Genomic DNA, 16,042 nt, shown 5'->3' with positions numbered 1-16,042 from the left:
AGTTTGAGATACTCACTTTATGCTTCTTTGTGCTAATCTAAATTATGTTGTGATTTTCTACAAGTTAACTCCTGCTCTTCCTACCTCAAAATATGAGTTTTCATATGAGGTTGATGGCCATTTTTAACTAACTATAAATAGTGTGGGTGCACATAACTACCTCAGTCAGTTAAGCATATTGCAGAGTGGCCAGGTATTTCAATGTTTTGCTGTTTGCAATCTCTAATGTTTCAGGAAAGAACAGAATAAGCAAACAAGCAAATTACAGAAAGGTCACATTAGTAAAAGTACAATATATTGATCGCCCTGCATGGGAGTCAAGTCTTGCAGGTTGTTGAAAATTGTTGTTACAAGTGCTTAAAATGATAACACTGGAATTTGTTTTTAAAAAACAACACAATCATGCTGAGGTTAGTTTATGGTGCAGATATTATCACTCCTTATTAAGAGCTGTAACATTATACTAGTGCTTTCCCTGCTATATCTTATCAAAATAACGTTTCTCACAGCTCCAGTTAATTGCACTGCAATATTTTTACTCAATCTGAACACATGTGCTTTGTCACAAAAGAAAAAAAATCTCTTTGCTGCAGTGCTGAAATCTGCAATGCCAAATTTAGGAAGAAGCATGGAGTGGAATCCCAATCCCTGAGTCAGGCAACAAACCACTTCACACACTGCACTAGGAAAGGCAGAGAATCAGGCCTCCACATCAAGATCAGGAACACTGAAGATGCTGCTCGGAGGTCGTTTAAGGGAAATGCTGCAGTGGAATCTCTGACATTCTGGGGTCAGGGCTGCAGCAAAACCACTTCCCTCCATCCAGGCTCTAAAATCTGAAATTCTCTCTTTAAAACAGATAACCTCTTTCTGTTGAATCAACTTTTTATGTGTCTGTGTTTATGTATATTTGTGTTTTGGGAAGAGAAGAATAAAAAGAAGCAGGTGAGTCAGTTCCTCTTTCCTTCCAAGCAACAACACAGTGAGCAGAACATACTTTCCCAATGGAGGCTGAGGGTCAATTCACTGCTAAACTGGAAGAGAATCAAGTTTGTCCCTTGGCTTCCCTACAATGCTCTTTTCCTTTGAAAGTATGTCATTCCAACAGACTGTTACCGGCTGCAAATAAATTAAACAAACAAACAAAAAAACCTTGAGTAACAGGAGGAGAAAGATAAAATATAAATGTGTATTCATGAATTCAGTGTTTTGCTAAACAACTATTCTAAATACTCTTGACATGAAGAACACTAGTTCTTGGGCACTATGTTGTCCTAAGAACTGCTCAGGTATGTTAATGGAAGCAATCACGTTGGAAACTGGGCCAGAAACTTAGATCAATATATATTGTTTAAATAAGAAATTCTGGTCAGGACCCTGGCCAGTCTACTCACTAAATGCACCTCTTGCTTTCACATCATCAGAATTTCAAAATTATATGACTACATGGCTTTTATGGCAGACCACACTCAGGCTGGATATAAAACCTGTCAACTTTTTGGCACCTATTCATTTATCTAACTCCTAGTGTTTGAAGCTTTTAAGAGTAACACTATGACCTATTCAAGCCAACATTTCCAACATAAAATTACTGCAAGGACTGACAAATATGTTTAGTGGAGAATGAAAGTCTATGGATCTTACTACAGGCTCCACAGTCTAAACATCTGATGTGAAGTCAATTTGGTCAAGCTGAGTCCTGTATGGAAGCAAAAAGTAAGCAAGTCTTCCCCGGGCTCTGTGCAATCCAGTGTATAGTCTGAGCAGTAGGCTGTAAACTCATGCTCCCCTGCTGCCTTTCTCTGATTCAATGAAATCTTAAAATGTTTCTTGTAAAGTAGAACAGCTGCAGCAAGAGGGCTGGTAGCCTGATGGTTGAGGGTATGAGCCAAAAAAGAGGAACATGTGGGCTGGAATTCTCATACAGCACAGAAGATAGAGAATTTTGATTTTCTAATGTTGAGCCAGTCTCCTACCCACTAGATGGAACCAGGCAAACTACTTCTCCAACTTTCTTTTCTTTCTTCCTTTTTTTTCATCCACTACTGCTTCATTTTGCAAAGCTCCATCTGGTGAATGTATCACTACCCTTAGTAAAAACCAAATGATCTGAGCTTGTCTAAAGTCATCAGGGGAACAGTTTCTAAGGGCCTGCACCTGCATCAAAATTACCTCTCAACAGAGCCAAAGTCTGAATATAAGCCATATCAAATGAAATAATGATCCTATGACTTTTCTATTTTCTGCATCTGTCATAATATGTAGTAGGTGCATATATACATATATATACATATGTGTGTGTGCATGTATGTGTATTACAACGTGTTTACATCTCCCATGGAACAAGTACACGGAACATTATTGGAACAAACTTCCCAGAGTCATTGTGGAGTCTCCTTGTCTGGAGATATTCAAAACCCACCAGAATGCTTTCCTGTGCAGTTTACTTTGAGAACCCGCTTTTGCAGGAAGGTTGGATTAGATGATCTCCAGAGATCCTTTCTAACCCCTACAATTCTGTGATTACATATGAAAATACTGCAAGCAGGTTATCTACAGTAATAATTTTTGTTCTGTAGATACTTTACAGATGCTCTGGGTCCTGCTCTGAAAAATCTTCAGTATTAGATGAGGCAGATAGTTTTTTAACGTGGTTCCATATAGTATAAATAAACTCTTAATCAATGTTACAATGTTACTACTGGATAGTCATAACAACAGGGAGATGAAAGACTACCAGCTATGAAAATGTAAATGCAACCCTGTACATTTGCTTATTTGAAGACATTTCCTATGTTTGGAGTTAAAACATTCCTATTCAGAAGGCAACTGTGATGCCCGAGTCAATTTGTGTATGTTTGGCTAAGTACAGGACTTTAATCCCTGAAGAAATGTGTAAGTGGGAAGCTTACTGCTGTAGATTTCTAGAAGCTGCAAAGGGAAGCAGGAGGTGAAAGGCATCAGATAAGGAAGGGAGTCAAGGAAGATAGAACTGTCCTTGTGTGCTCTTTCCCCTTTCTAATCCACTGGATAATTTGGAGAGGATAATGTGAGCTCTGGTTGTTCAACCTGTGTGATTTCTTTTTTTTTTTTTTTTTAATGAGATGCTTATACTGAATTTTAAAGACTCAGATTCATTGGCCCTTCAGTGTTGCAGGATCTCTCACTTTACAACACTATCTAAATAGAAGAGTAAAACATCCTAGCTTGTGAAATCCTGAGCAACCTGATGTAGGAGAAGATATTTCCCTAAAATATTTAGAGGCATAGCTTTTCTCCACAGATACAGGTTTCCATGCTTAATTCAAGAAGATGAAGAAATGTGGAAATTTGGGATTATGGCACTGAACAATGACAGACTGATTTCACTGCCAGACACACCTTTCCCGTGAATTTGACTTAAAGAACCAAAGCTTAAGGTATCAATTATGAAATGGATTATGCCCTTTTTCTTCCTCCCCAATCTTCTTCTAGATGCTCACTTTTACATGGCTGATGTATTCCAAAAGATACATAACATATATAGGTCTTTACAGTTCCAAAGTACACAGCTGCATGTGTAACAGGTTTCATACCTAAATACTTTCTCTTGGAAATTATGTATTACGCATAAAGATTGTTACATCTTCTAGCAATTTTTTTACCTTCTTTTTCCACTTTGAAATTCCATTTGTTTGTCTCTCACTAGTTCCTACCTCTCAGCAGATCCCTTGGAAGAAGCAGGCTATTTGTCCTTCATGCTTTGACAGCAGGTCGTTGTCTCTTTACTCTTTTTTGGTTTTTTTTATATATATATTCATATTTATTTATTTAATATCTCGTTAACTTTCAGCTCCTCTGGTTGCATTTTGATTGTTTTTACGGTGCCTGAGCAATTTTAATAACGCAAAAGTAAAAATGCTAAGAAGCTTTATTCTCGAGCAGGAGTACAACAAGATCTTCAGTCCTCCTGCCCCACATCCCAATAAGCATTCACCAGGCTCCAGCATCTCAGCGCTTCCTCCCCCGTGCTTTTACTCACGGAGATCGGTTCACTGCTGCTGACACCGGATGAATGGGTCCCCTACTCCAACCCTGTTCCCACTCTCGCTCCTTTACACCTCCGTCCGGGGGCTTAGCTGGGGGCTGTCCTGCCTCCGGCTGCCCCTGCACTTGGACTCAGCAATTCTTGATTCACGGAAGGTTCGCAGGCAGCTCGAGCCCTCCCACCCCCGGCATGCACCGAGAGACAAAGTCAAAGACGGCGACAGGAGAAATGAATTAATGCGCCTCAACGTGGCGCCAAGTTTCCTTCCCCTCTTTTTTCTCCTAATGAAACCACTAATATATTTACTGTGGTGCTTTCTCTCTCGGTGGCATTTTATCTCTTCTGGGCCGTTTGTATTTTATTGGGCGGACGCCAGAATTTCTCTGTTTCTCTCCCTTTTTTTTTTTGTCTGTTTTCCCTCTCCTATCCCATTCCCGCCCCCAGCTTCCTCTCTCCCTCTGCAATCCTTGCCTACCGCAACCACCAAAAAGGGCAAACCTTCATCCTGGGGACTCGAAATGGCCACAGCAACGGTTGTAACTTGTCTGCAGTCTAATTACATTAATTTGATAAGATCATCGTCGCAGGATGTCTAATTCACTTGGAAGCGGCAGCCGGGGAAAAAAGCTTTGACCAAATTAGCATGCCGCCGGGAGCAGGGGTGCGGGATGCACATGTTTCCCTGGCTTCCCCTATAAAGAGGGTTATTTCCTCTTCCACCCCATCCCCGCATTGACTTCTCCCCCTTTCCCTGCACGCCGCAAAGTTCACCGGCACTCCGGCCGGGCTGCGGGAGGCATCGGCCGAGCTGCCTCGCCAGCTCCGTCCTCCTCCTCCTCCTCCTCCTCCTCCTCCTCCTCCTCCTAGTCGCTGTTTGCCGACGATGGGGGGAACTCCGTTTTTAACTCGCACCACCAGAGGTGCAACTGGTCCTCCTCTCGCAGGCATCTGAAACCCGTCCAAATGATGCAGAAACTTTTGTGTGCTTGGCTCCCGTCTGTAAGGCCAGGCACCGATTTTTTCCGCTGTGTAATCTCTTTTGTCAGAAGAGTGGGAGGGAAGGGCGGCGGGGGGTGGTGGTGGGAGTGGGGGTGGGGAGCAGCCGTTGTGCTTCCACGGTGCGGGTATTTAGAGCGTCCCTAGGGAAATAGCCATGCATGCACATATGCGGTTACCTAGATTTATATGTATGTAGATAAGAATGTCAAAATGCACAGCTGTCAGTTTCACCACCCTCCTCCTCTCCTTAAGGGAGACTCTGCACTCTGTAGGTACTGAGAATTGCTAGCAGTGCAGCAATCCCTTCCTCCCTACCCCTTTTATTCTCTGTGATCATCTGAATTTTATATATATATATGTATATATAATGCAAGTATCCACGGTTCTGCACTGTAAAGGGAATGCCAACAGGAGACTAAACTCAGCATGAAATACTGTAGATTGCAGGGGAGGAAGGAATGGATTTAAAGCAAAGATAAAAATGGCGTGCAGAATAATTACCTCAAATTGCTACTCGCTTGACACTCTGACACTAATTCTGCTCAAGCCATTGGGAAATACAATAAGGCAAACACATCTTCCTCGCCTGCTTGTGCAGGTATGTCCGTGTGGATGGGGGCAACAGGGAACTGGTCGAGAGGTGGGGGGGGGGGAGGTGCGGGACGGCGACGCAAAACTTTCCATCTTAAAAGGAACGAAATAAATTAAATAATCTGTTAAAGAAAAAAACATCTAAATAGATCGGCAGCTTTCAATGCCAACATTTTTAACGCTTGCAGTGTACGTGGATTGATTTCTTTTTTTTTTTTTTTTTTATCCAGCATTCCCTCAGCAGATGGATTTTTGCCACTGCAGCTCAGCAGAGGGTGTCAGATCTTTCAGAGTGCACCAGGTTGAAACGAGCAGAGCCTCTTAGCAACTCTCCCTCTGCGTGCATGTGAGTGTGTGCGAGCGTGCGACTCGGCGGCAGCGGAAGAAAAAGGAAAGAAGAGAGAGCGAGGAGGGAAGGCAGCGCGGCCGGCGGGGCGAGGCGAGGCGCGGGCGGGCGGGCGTGCGGGGCGGGCGGCCCCGCGGCAGCTCCCGCCGCCGGCATCATGGGCAGCAGCGCTCCGCAGCGGGGGCAGTCGCCGCGCAGCGCCGGGGGCTCGGCGGGCAGCGCCTAGGCTGGGGCGCGCTTTCAGCACCGGGGCGCTGGACAGCGCCCGGCGGGCGGCGGGCGAGGAGCGCGGCTCCGCGGCAGCGCGGCAAGGTCAGTCCGGCGCGGAGCCGCGCACGGCGGCATCCTCCGCGGGCACCGCTGCGCGCTCCGCCTCGCTCCTCTCGACCATGCAGCGGCTTGCTGGCGGCTAGCACCGTTCCCGTGCCGGTGAGCTAACCCGGCCCGTAGACCTCCGTTCAGCTCCCCGGGAAGCGTGAGGGAGGGTGGAATCGAGGAGAGGGAATTTTTTTTTCCTTCCACTTCTTTTTCTTTTTTTTTTTTCTTTTTTTTTTTTTTTTTTTGCGTGCCTTGCAGTACGTGCCTGGAGAGTTTGTGGATATAATTATTGACTGGAATCTGGGCTGCTGCAGATGTATGTGGGGGGGGGGGAGAGAGAGGAGAAAAGAAAGAGCCCCCCCCCACACCCCTCCGCCGACCCTCCCTGCTCCCCCTCCCCACATTTTTTCCCCCTTTGGTGGTGGTTTGGACATTTCATATTGAATGAACTGGAATTGCTTTCCGTGTGAGGAGGATGGTTGCTGTTACTTTGTGATGAGATCGGGAATGAATTGCTCGGTTTAAAAATGCTGCTTTGGATTCTGTTGCTGGAGACGTCTCTTTGTTTTGCTGCTGGAAACGTTACAGGGGACGTTTGCAAAGAGAAGATCTGTGCCTGCAACGAGATAGAAGGGGATTTGCACGTAGACTGTGAGAAAAAGGGATTTACCAGCCTGCAACATTTCACCGCCCCAACTTCCCAGTTTTACCATTTATTCCTGCATGGAAATTCCCTGACTCGACTTTTCCCTAATGAGTTTGCTAACTTTTACAATGCAGTCAGTTTGCACATGGAAAACAATGGTTTGCATGAGATTGTTCCTGGGGCTTTCCTGGGGCTGCAGCTGGTGAAACGCTTGCACATAAACAACAACAAGATCAAATCGTTCAGGAAGCAGACTTTCCTGGGGCTGGATGATCTGGAATACCTCCAGGCAGATTTTAATCTATTGCGGGATATTGACCCGGGAGCATTTAGGGACTTAAACAAACTAGAGGTGCTGATTTTAAATGACAATCTCATCAGTACCTTGCCCCCCAACGTGTTTCAGTATGTGCCGATCACCCACCTCGACCTCCGGGGAAATCGTCTTAAAACCTTGCCTTACGAGGAGGTTCTGGAGCAGATTCCAGGCATCGCCGAAATCCTGCTAGAGGATAACCCCTGGGACTGTACTTGTGATCTGCTGTCGTTGAAGGAATGGCTGGAAAACATACCCAAAAATGCTTTGATCGGCAGAGTGATTTGTGAAGCTCCCACTAGGTTGCAGGGCAAAGATTTAAATGAGACCACAGAGCAAGAGCTGTGCAAAAAGAACAGAGTGGATTCTAGTCTAGCTGCTCCCCCTGCCGAAGAAGAAACCTGTGATCCTGGTCCCATTCCAACCCCTTTTAAAATACATGGCAAAGAAGACCCTGCTACACCAGGATCTGGTCCAAACGGAGGTACAAAGATTCCTGTCAACTGGCAAATCAAAACTAGACCCACTGCTGCTGTGTCAACTGTTAGTGTGAAGAGCAAGCAACCAGCTACCTTGTCCTGTCCTCACATCTGCAGCTGTGATCAGATCCCTGGCTCGGGCTTAAAGGTTAATTGCAATGACAGGAATGTAAGCAGCCTGGTGGATTTGAAGCCTAAGCCATCCAATGTGCAGGAGCTATTTCTGAGAGACAACAAAATACACACCATCAGGAAATCCCACTTTCTGGATTACCGAAAACTTAATTTACTTGATTTGGGAAACAACAACATAGCCACCGTTGAGAACAACACCTTCAAGAACCTTTTTGATCTCCGATGGCTGTACATGGATAGCAACTACTTAGACACCCTATCCCGGGAGAAATTCACTGGGCTGCAAAACTTGGAGTATCTGAATGTGGAATTTAATGGGATCCAGCTGATCATGCCTGGCACCTTCAATGCAATGCCCAAACTCAGAGTCCTCATCCTCAACAACAACCTATTGAGGTCTCTCCCAGTTGACGTGTTCGCCGGGGTCTCACTTTCTAAACTCAGCATACACAACAATTATTTCATGTACCTCCCAGTGGCAGGTGTGCTGGACCAGCTCACCTCCATCACCCAGATTGACCTGCACGGCAACCCGTGGGACTGTACTTGCCCTATCGTGCCTTTCAAACAGTGGGCGGAAATGCTGCGCCCCAAGGTGATTATGAGCGACCTGAGGTGCGAGTCTCCAGAAGATTTCTTCAAGGAGGATTTTGAGTCCCTCTCCAATGATGTGATTTGCCCTCAGCTAAAAATATCACCCACCTTAAGTTCTACCAACAAAAACAGCACTGGGGTTGCAGAGACAGGTACTCACTCCAACTCCTACTTGGAGACCAGCCGGGTCTCCATTTCGGTGCTAGTGCCAGGGCTGCTGCTGGTTTTTGTGACCTCTGCTTTCACGGTGGTTGGCATGCTGGTGTTCATCCTGAGGAACAGAAAACGATCCAAGAGGAGGGACGCCAACTCATCTGCATCTGAGATCAACTCCTTGCAGACAGTCTGCGACTCATCCTATTGGCACAACGGACCCTACAGCACCGACGGGGCCCACAGGGTTTATGACTGCGGTTCCCACTCCCTGTCAGACTGAGGAGGTGGGTGGGGTGGGGGTGGCTGCTACCTGGGCCTGACCCTGTACTCTCTCAATGATGGGGAGACAAATGCCAGCAGGGACAGCTCTACACCTCAGCTATCCTTTGTGAGAAACGAAAAACACGGGCGCACTTTCCCGTGGCCCCCAGAGCAAGAGCCATGCTTGGTATGTGTGGGGGGAGCCTGGTGGAGGGGCACATCCCCCTACCGAGAGCTGCCGGGATGGCAATGGACAAGTGAGGACATGCTTCCTTCGGTTCCAGCAGGACAAATCATTGCTCTTGGTTTTGTTGGGCCTTTGTTCTGTTGTGTTGGGGGTTGTTTTGCTTTTTTGCCCTCTTCCTTTTTGGATGGACCCCTCTCTTGAGAGGCCAGGAAGAGGAGGGGGGCAGAGGAAAGGCTGCTGTCAGCCTCCTCCAGACAAAGCAGGAGTAGAAAGTTGCACGAAGGCATGAATGTAATGTAAATAAATGACTCTGACTCCAAACCAGACAAATGAAAAAAAAAAAAAAAAAAAAAAAAGAACAACTGCTGCATGGCTCGCATGGATACAACGCACCCCAGGGACGCTCCAGCCCACGACTGGAAGCAGCGTCTAGTTCACACCATCATCCCTCTTACCTGATAAGTCCCTTCGTATCAAACCTTCTATATAAGAAATACAGTATAATAATAAAAGTGCCATTTCGCCATTTTTTGTGTGATCAATAGGCAGTAGAGATCGTACTTTTACCGTGGAAGAAAAAAAAAGTAAAGGTTTTATTTAAGACATGGTTGCATGAATATTCTCATTTGCGTTTTTTGTTGTTGCTTTTTTTGTTTGTTTTTGTTTTTGTTTTCTTTTTTGAGGTGGGAATCACTTTCTTGGGAGATATTTTCTTTCTTGATGGTGAGTTTTTAGGGTTTTTTTGTTTTGTTTTTTTTTTTACTCAGGAGGGGCAGGGAGGGAGGGGAGGCTTTGGTTTTATTTTCTCTCTCTTTCTTTTCAGTATACATATTAAGTATTGCCTTTCCATTTGAATGTAAAAATTAGTACCCTTGATTTCTATTATGGTAACAGTGTAAACATTCAAAAAAAAAAAAAAATCCAAGGCAGTTAAGCATGACCAATTAATGTCACTCCTGTGCTTAGGCTGCAAAGTTTAATGGTAGAAAATTCTGTGCTGTTGTAAATCTTACTATAACTTAGGGAAATTAGAACTGAGGAAGCAAGTGAAGCTTACTAATTCTATCTGAGGTTTTATAATGGCATATTTTTTCAGTATTAAAGTGAAAATGTTTTCAACTTCGGGTCCTTACCATTTTTCCAGCATCACTTCTTGCAAGTGGGTTATTTGGGTTTAGGGGACAGAGCTTCCTTTCAGTGCTCTGTGTTTCTCCCTCCACCTCCCCACTTCCAGCCCCCCTGATTTCCTCTCTCCCTCTCTTCCTCTCCCTCATTCATTCACAGGCAGTGTCACAAACACTCTTCCCCAATGTAAATAACACACAGAAGTTTCTTGCCTCCCTTAACCCCCATCCACCCTGCCCCCCTTCCTCTCTCTCTCTCTCGTAATGCGGCAGTGAATCCCTTTATTAATACTGTGAATCTCTCACTGCTGCTGTTGCTGCTGCTGCCACTGCCTCTGCTGCACACACTGCAGATATATTAGAGATGTTAGTGGGAATTTGATTTAATTGACTCTGCCTACCTCGGTCTCATTAAGCCAGAGCTGGATTTCACTGGTCAGCACTTCAGGCCCGCACGCAGCTTGCCGGACTACCAGTGAGGTGAGGCTGCTGTGGGCAGCTGGACTCCAGCTGCTGCTGGAAGTGGAAAAGCTAATTAGTGAAAGGACTTTCCCATCCCTGTTCTGGGTTGCTGAGCCTTTAATATTAGATACTGAAATAAACAAAGAGTAGGACTGCAGTTAGACTTCAGGCAGCTTGTACTTGATTCTATTCCTGTTTAAGAAAGCACCCCTAAACCCAGTAATGTCTGTAAAGGAGAAAGCCCCTGCAAATCATTTTTAACTCAGAGCTCAAGTCTCAGTGGAGATATGGAGAATTTCAGTCACGTTGCTTCTGGCTTTCTCCAGGCAGAGAATCCTTTTAAAGAGTAAAACACCGTAAGGGACATGCTAAACTTCAAATACTAATTCGGTTTGCTTTATAGAAAATGCCCACCTTTGGGATATGCAATGAGAAAAAAGACATACATACACAGACACTGCAATTGATACACTCTTGAAAATGAGGCAGAAGCCTGATCCCAGGTGTTCATGAAGTATTAAACATGAGGAGAAGATGGTTCTTCCAGAATCCTTTATCATTATGGAAAATTCTGCAGCCTCCTAGAAAATACCTTGATGTTTGATTATGCAACTCTGGAAACATACTGTCCTGTTTAATTATATAAATCATTCCTATTTCAAGGACCCTTTGTTTCCCCCTGCTTCTTTTTTACACTGATTTTTCTGCCAGGACATTCTATGTGAGACAAAGTGATGGCAGTAGAGCCACTAGTTTGCCATTGTGCTTTCTTCCTACCAGCTTGAGAAGGAAAATGTATTCACCTATGATCCAGTATTTCTATCCTTACAAGGCCATCCGCTTTAACCTAAGCATAGTCCAAATATATTTGAGAACATGACAGTACACCACTAGACTACCACTTATGTCTTGCTGCCTTCCCTATGCCATTGCAGCAAGAAAACTGAAGAACAGAGCAGTCAGAATACACCTCATGCTAAAATCATTGTTATGTTAGGTTCACTGCTACAGAAGTTAAGATAAAAGAGATAGTAAATTAAAGATGGCAAGTCATTGGTGGAAGCAAGACATACATTCAAGAGACTGTAATACTAAAGATATGTGATTATGGTTTTTCCATCACTAAGATGTAGCATATGCTTATAACTTCTGTCTTTTGCTACCTTTAAAGCACTATTTCATTGGCACACTTGCACAGAAATGTCAAGTCAACTGGAGAATTGAAGGTTTGCATTTACGCATGCTTCTAGGTTGAGGGTTTAGGGGAGTAACAAAATAACCCCTTTTATTTCTGTGACTCTCTCTGATTTTAACACTCACATGATTCATTCTTCCATCTCTCAGACACTTGTCCTTAAGATAAATAGATAATCTAACTTTCTGACATCACATAATTATCAGGCTTTGAATTATGTTTATCTTATTTGTATGATTGACATTTCAAGGTCATTTTATCAAAGCAAAGCACCCAACTAAATAGAAAAATAAACTTAAGAATCAGTCAGTCATAGCATATGCCACATTAAGACAACTCATCTCTTCTTTCATAACAGAAAAGAGAATTTGTTTTTTCCTCAAAAAGGGCATATGTGAAAACAAACAAAAAACTGAACAATTAAAAAATCAACAATATAGAATTTAGTTGTTTAAAACAACATTAAAAAAAACACCTTGTATTCTTCCTGAAAACAATCTAAGAATAGCCTAGACTTTAAACTGTTGCCATAGAAATATATTCCCGTATGCATGGTAGCCTCTTGCATGCCATTGCAAGAAGACTAACTGGAACTTTAGACACAAGCTGATAAAATTTTAAATCAAAACCAATAGGTGATACATATTATTTTGAGCAAAAGTGTGCTGATGAATCTACAGAGGGGGACATTATTATCTTGCTTTATTAAAATTATTGATTGTATCATGATATTTTACATTATAACTTTATTGCAGTTGCATTGCACATAAAGTGTTTCAGATCTGCTTGTAAACTATAATGAAACTATTTAGCTAAAGAAATGTTTTTGAGGAATCAGATTTTATCTGATCGAGTAGAAAAGGCTTTGTGTAGTCTTTCTTCAGGTAGAGAAGTCATTAATTTCAAAAGATGAACACTTCACAGTTTCTTTAGCTGGTGACAAAAGTCATTAGGTGAACATTAGGGCAGCAAGAAGCCACTGTCTCTAACTTCCATCACCTAAGAAATGTTTTGGAGGTCTCCCAAATATAAAAGTGTTTCTTCCCAGTGACAGTTAGTTCTTAGTAAAGAGGCAAACTAATTTTCTGTTTTGTATTCTTATTTTTTTCCAGTGGCTTGCCAGTTGCAAAGAAAAGCTAAGCAGGATTTTATTCAATAGTTTAGTGTAGTTGTTCTATTTTGAACAGTCAAAACAGGTTTCACTATATTTTTATCCAAGTGCTGGACAGAGGGAGCATTTTTTTATGATTAAGACCATAAGCAAATAAATTGTTTTGTATTTAGAAAAGTTTATTTGACTGAAACTTATTCTATGTGTTCGTGTAGTTCAGATTTGCAGGAATTTTGTGATTTGTGGTACAGAAATTTCAGTGCAATTGGTAAGACTTCTGAGCTGGCTACTGTATGAATACCTCTTTTTTTTTTTGGTATTTGGGGGTTTATACTGGTAAATTACTATTGCTCTAAATTACCCAGATATTTATACAACACTTCATATGTTCTGAACTGTATTAGCAGTATGAAGATGACTGATGAAAATTAAAGGAATCTTCTTTGTTATCCTCAGTTTTTCTCAGACATAGGAATATTAGCATCAGAGAAAATGTAGACTAAAAATGCTACAAGTACTCTGTTTTATTACATTCTATTCATTATGATTATGTCTATCAGTGATAGTTTAATGCGTAAACTTGTAACATTTGACATAATTGTCTGATACATTCAGAAAAAGTTGTCATATTATCTCATGTTTGGAGAAATATAAATGAGATACATCAGTATTACTTCTCCAAGATTAATTATTGCGTCAATTGATATATATGATCCCGATGAATGGTTTCATTTATCTGATAAAGTTTCTGAATTAGTATCTGTTTCTTCTTCTTAAATACATCTTTCAGTTTTGTGAAAGAGGAGCAAAGTCAATAGAAATTCACTTGAGGAAAATAGCATCATCTTACATTGACCACTAGAAAGCTAGGACTGTAAATTCACAATAAATAGAACAATAGAGAGAAATAATTCATTCCAGAAACACTGTTGCCTCTAAGAGAACAATCGCTTTAAGTGCCATATTTTTAGCCTTATCAGTGGGATAAAGTGTTTTACCATTTGAATCAAACAAAATACTGGTGGTGCCAGAGATTTTTCTCCAACTTTCTCCTTTTCCATTAGATAGCAATATTGATCATCTTCAGAAACTTTCCAACTGACTCAGCATAAAAAAATTCTTAGCTGTTAAGATGTTTTGTGTATGTCATGATTGTGCAGACAGATTGCTCAAGCTTATGTCTCAAAGCAGATATATCTATGCTTGGTTTGTGTTATTTTTTTTAATTATTCCTGCAAGTGAAGAATTTAGCAAACAAAATGCATTAAGATGTTACTTGGGGAAAAAAGCAAAAACAATGGAAGGATAATTACTTTTTCCTTTAAATGAGAGTTCAGATTATAAAGATAGGCTGGAAAGTCATAATTAAATCTTTACGGAACTGTGGGAAAGGTAGTGCAGATGAAACACTTGGGAAGCAATATATTCTGGTAGAAAAAAAAATAGGGAATGTTATTTGTCTTTTGGATTGCTTTATGACTTAAAGTGCAGGTGGTATTTATCTCACCTAGCTTGATATGCTTCATTGAGTTTCCTGTGTATAAATCGGTAGTTTCCTCAGAGGTGTCGTGGAGTACCATAGACAAGTGCATGAGGCTGGTAGATACAACATAAAGCCTCAGGCTGATTCATGTATTTCTAGAGTGGCAGCTGGATCCTGGGTGGGATACACTGGAGCATTTAAAACAGGAATAGCCACTCATGGAAAGAACTGAGCTGAGCTGTGGGGACATACTCAGAGGCTCATGAATTGGTTCATTTGGCTCACATAAGTAATTTGAATTACTAAAGTATTTGAGTTTTCTGCATGGTGCTGAAAGAAAAGACTCAAGGAAAGACTATCTTTATAGAGGATATGGTCAGCTGTTGACCACAGAAGACAATTTAAAATATCATCAAAAGCCATATGAATGGGCAAAATTAGTTAAATTCTAAGTATAATTCACATAAATATCTGCGCTGTAGATGATAAAATGCATGTTGGAACTAAATCAAATACAAAATTATGAATTCAATGCAAAATTAACAATATCAAAGATGGTTAACTGAGATAAAATATTTAATTTTAAATGATATCAGTTAAATTTTGAGTATCAATTGGGTCAGAAGTACCCCACATTTTCTTCCATCTGTTTTCTTATCTTGAATTTTATTTTTGCCTTTTGAAATTACTAGCTCTTTGTCTTGGAGAGTGTACCCTAATGGCTGCTTTTGGATGGGACAGATTCCTATTTCTGACGGTGCCTTCAGAAATTGTTATATTATGTAATAACTGCAACAGAAACATCATGAAGTAATAGAAGGCTCAGGAAATAAACATAAAATAAGAACAGCAACAACAACAAAACCTGATGGTTATTACTGTTTCTGTAATCGTAAATAACTGGTCCTTGGGTCAAGCTTGAAATACAAATAAGGAATACAATACTCCAGGGTTATAGTCATTATTGAAGTCATTAAAAAGATTAGAATGAGAGATGAATGCTTGCAATAGATGAAAAAATATAGCAGCAAGTGTTTTAGAAAAAAATAATTTGAAAAGAAAGTGCTTAGCTGTAAGAGGCTTTTCACAGGAGGTTTGAAATGAGAAAAATATAATTTAATTATGGACACACTGTAACAACCTATTCACATGAGATATCTTTAAGAGAAGACAGATGGTAGGAAAGATTTAAGGGCAGGATATAGAAGATGTGGCTAGACCCCAGAGTCCGTTAGTCATATTGTAAGTGGAAGTATCAATTTGCCCAAGATAAATATGTCATGACAAAATTGGCAGTAGTGTGTAATGGGCACTCTGCAAATAATATGGAATTTCAGGGAGAAGTGATGAGACAGATTGGGTAGAAATGATGAGAATGAAACCATAAAACAGTATTTTTTCTTTCCTGCAATTATAACTTGGGAACTGAATGATTCAAAAGTAGTTGTAGTTGTTATGTCGTTTTATCATGTGTCTTTGTATCTTTATTAATATGATCTACTCAAAATGCAAACATTCCACCAATTCTCTGTTGAGGTAGAGAAGATCATGTTAGTTGAAAAATAAGTGCAAGTAAGAAGATCTTTTGATGCTGTCTCTCATAACATCCTCA

The 16,042-nt window shown here is 41.6% G+C and overlaps 1 protein-coding gene across 1 annotated transcript; it reads left to right on the top strand.

Annotated features, from left to right (window-relative positions):
• The first annotated feature begins 6,711 nt into the window (after window positions 1-6,711).
• On the top strand, window positions 6,712-9,417 carry SLITRK1 (SLIT and NTRK like family member 1). Its single transcript, XM_065742656.1, has one exon. It carries the CDS (start codon window positions 6,809-6,811, stop codon window positions 8,885-8,887), a length of 2,079 nt encoding a protein of 692 aa, XP_065598728.1. The 5' UTR covers window positions 6,712-6,808; the 3' UTR covers window positions 8,888-9,417.
• Window positions 9,418-16,042: the final 6,625 nt, after the last annotated feature.

Source organism: Cyrtonyx montezumae, unplaced genomic scaffold (assembly GCF_038088225.1).
Source record: "Cyrtonyx montezumae isolate F1298 unplaced genomic scaffold, pur_monq_1.0 scaffold_3, whole genome shotgun sequence".
Taxonomy (NCBI): domain Eukaryota; kingdom Metazoa; phylum Chordata; class Aves; order Galliformes; family Odontophoridae; genus Cyrtonyx; species Cyrtonyx montezumae.
The sequence above is the reverse complement of the archived record's forward strand: the minus strand, read 5'-3'. Positions and strand labels throughout refer to the sequence as shown.

Coding starts and splice junctions, on each gene's coding strand:
- SLITRK1 (XM_065742656.1), top strand. CDS start 6,809: ATGCTGCTTTGGATTCTGTTGCTGGAGACGTCTCTTTGTTTTGCTGCT.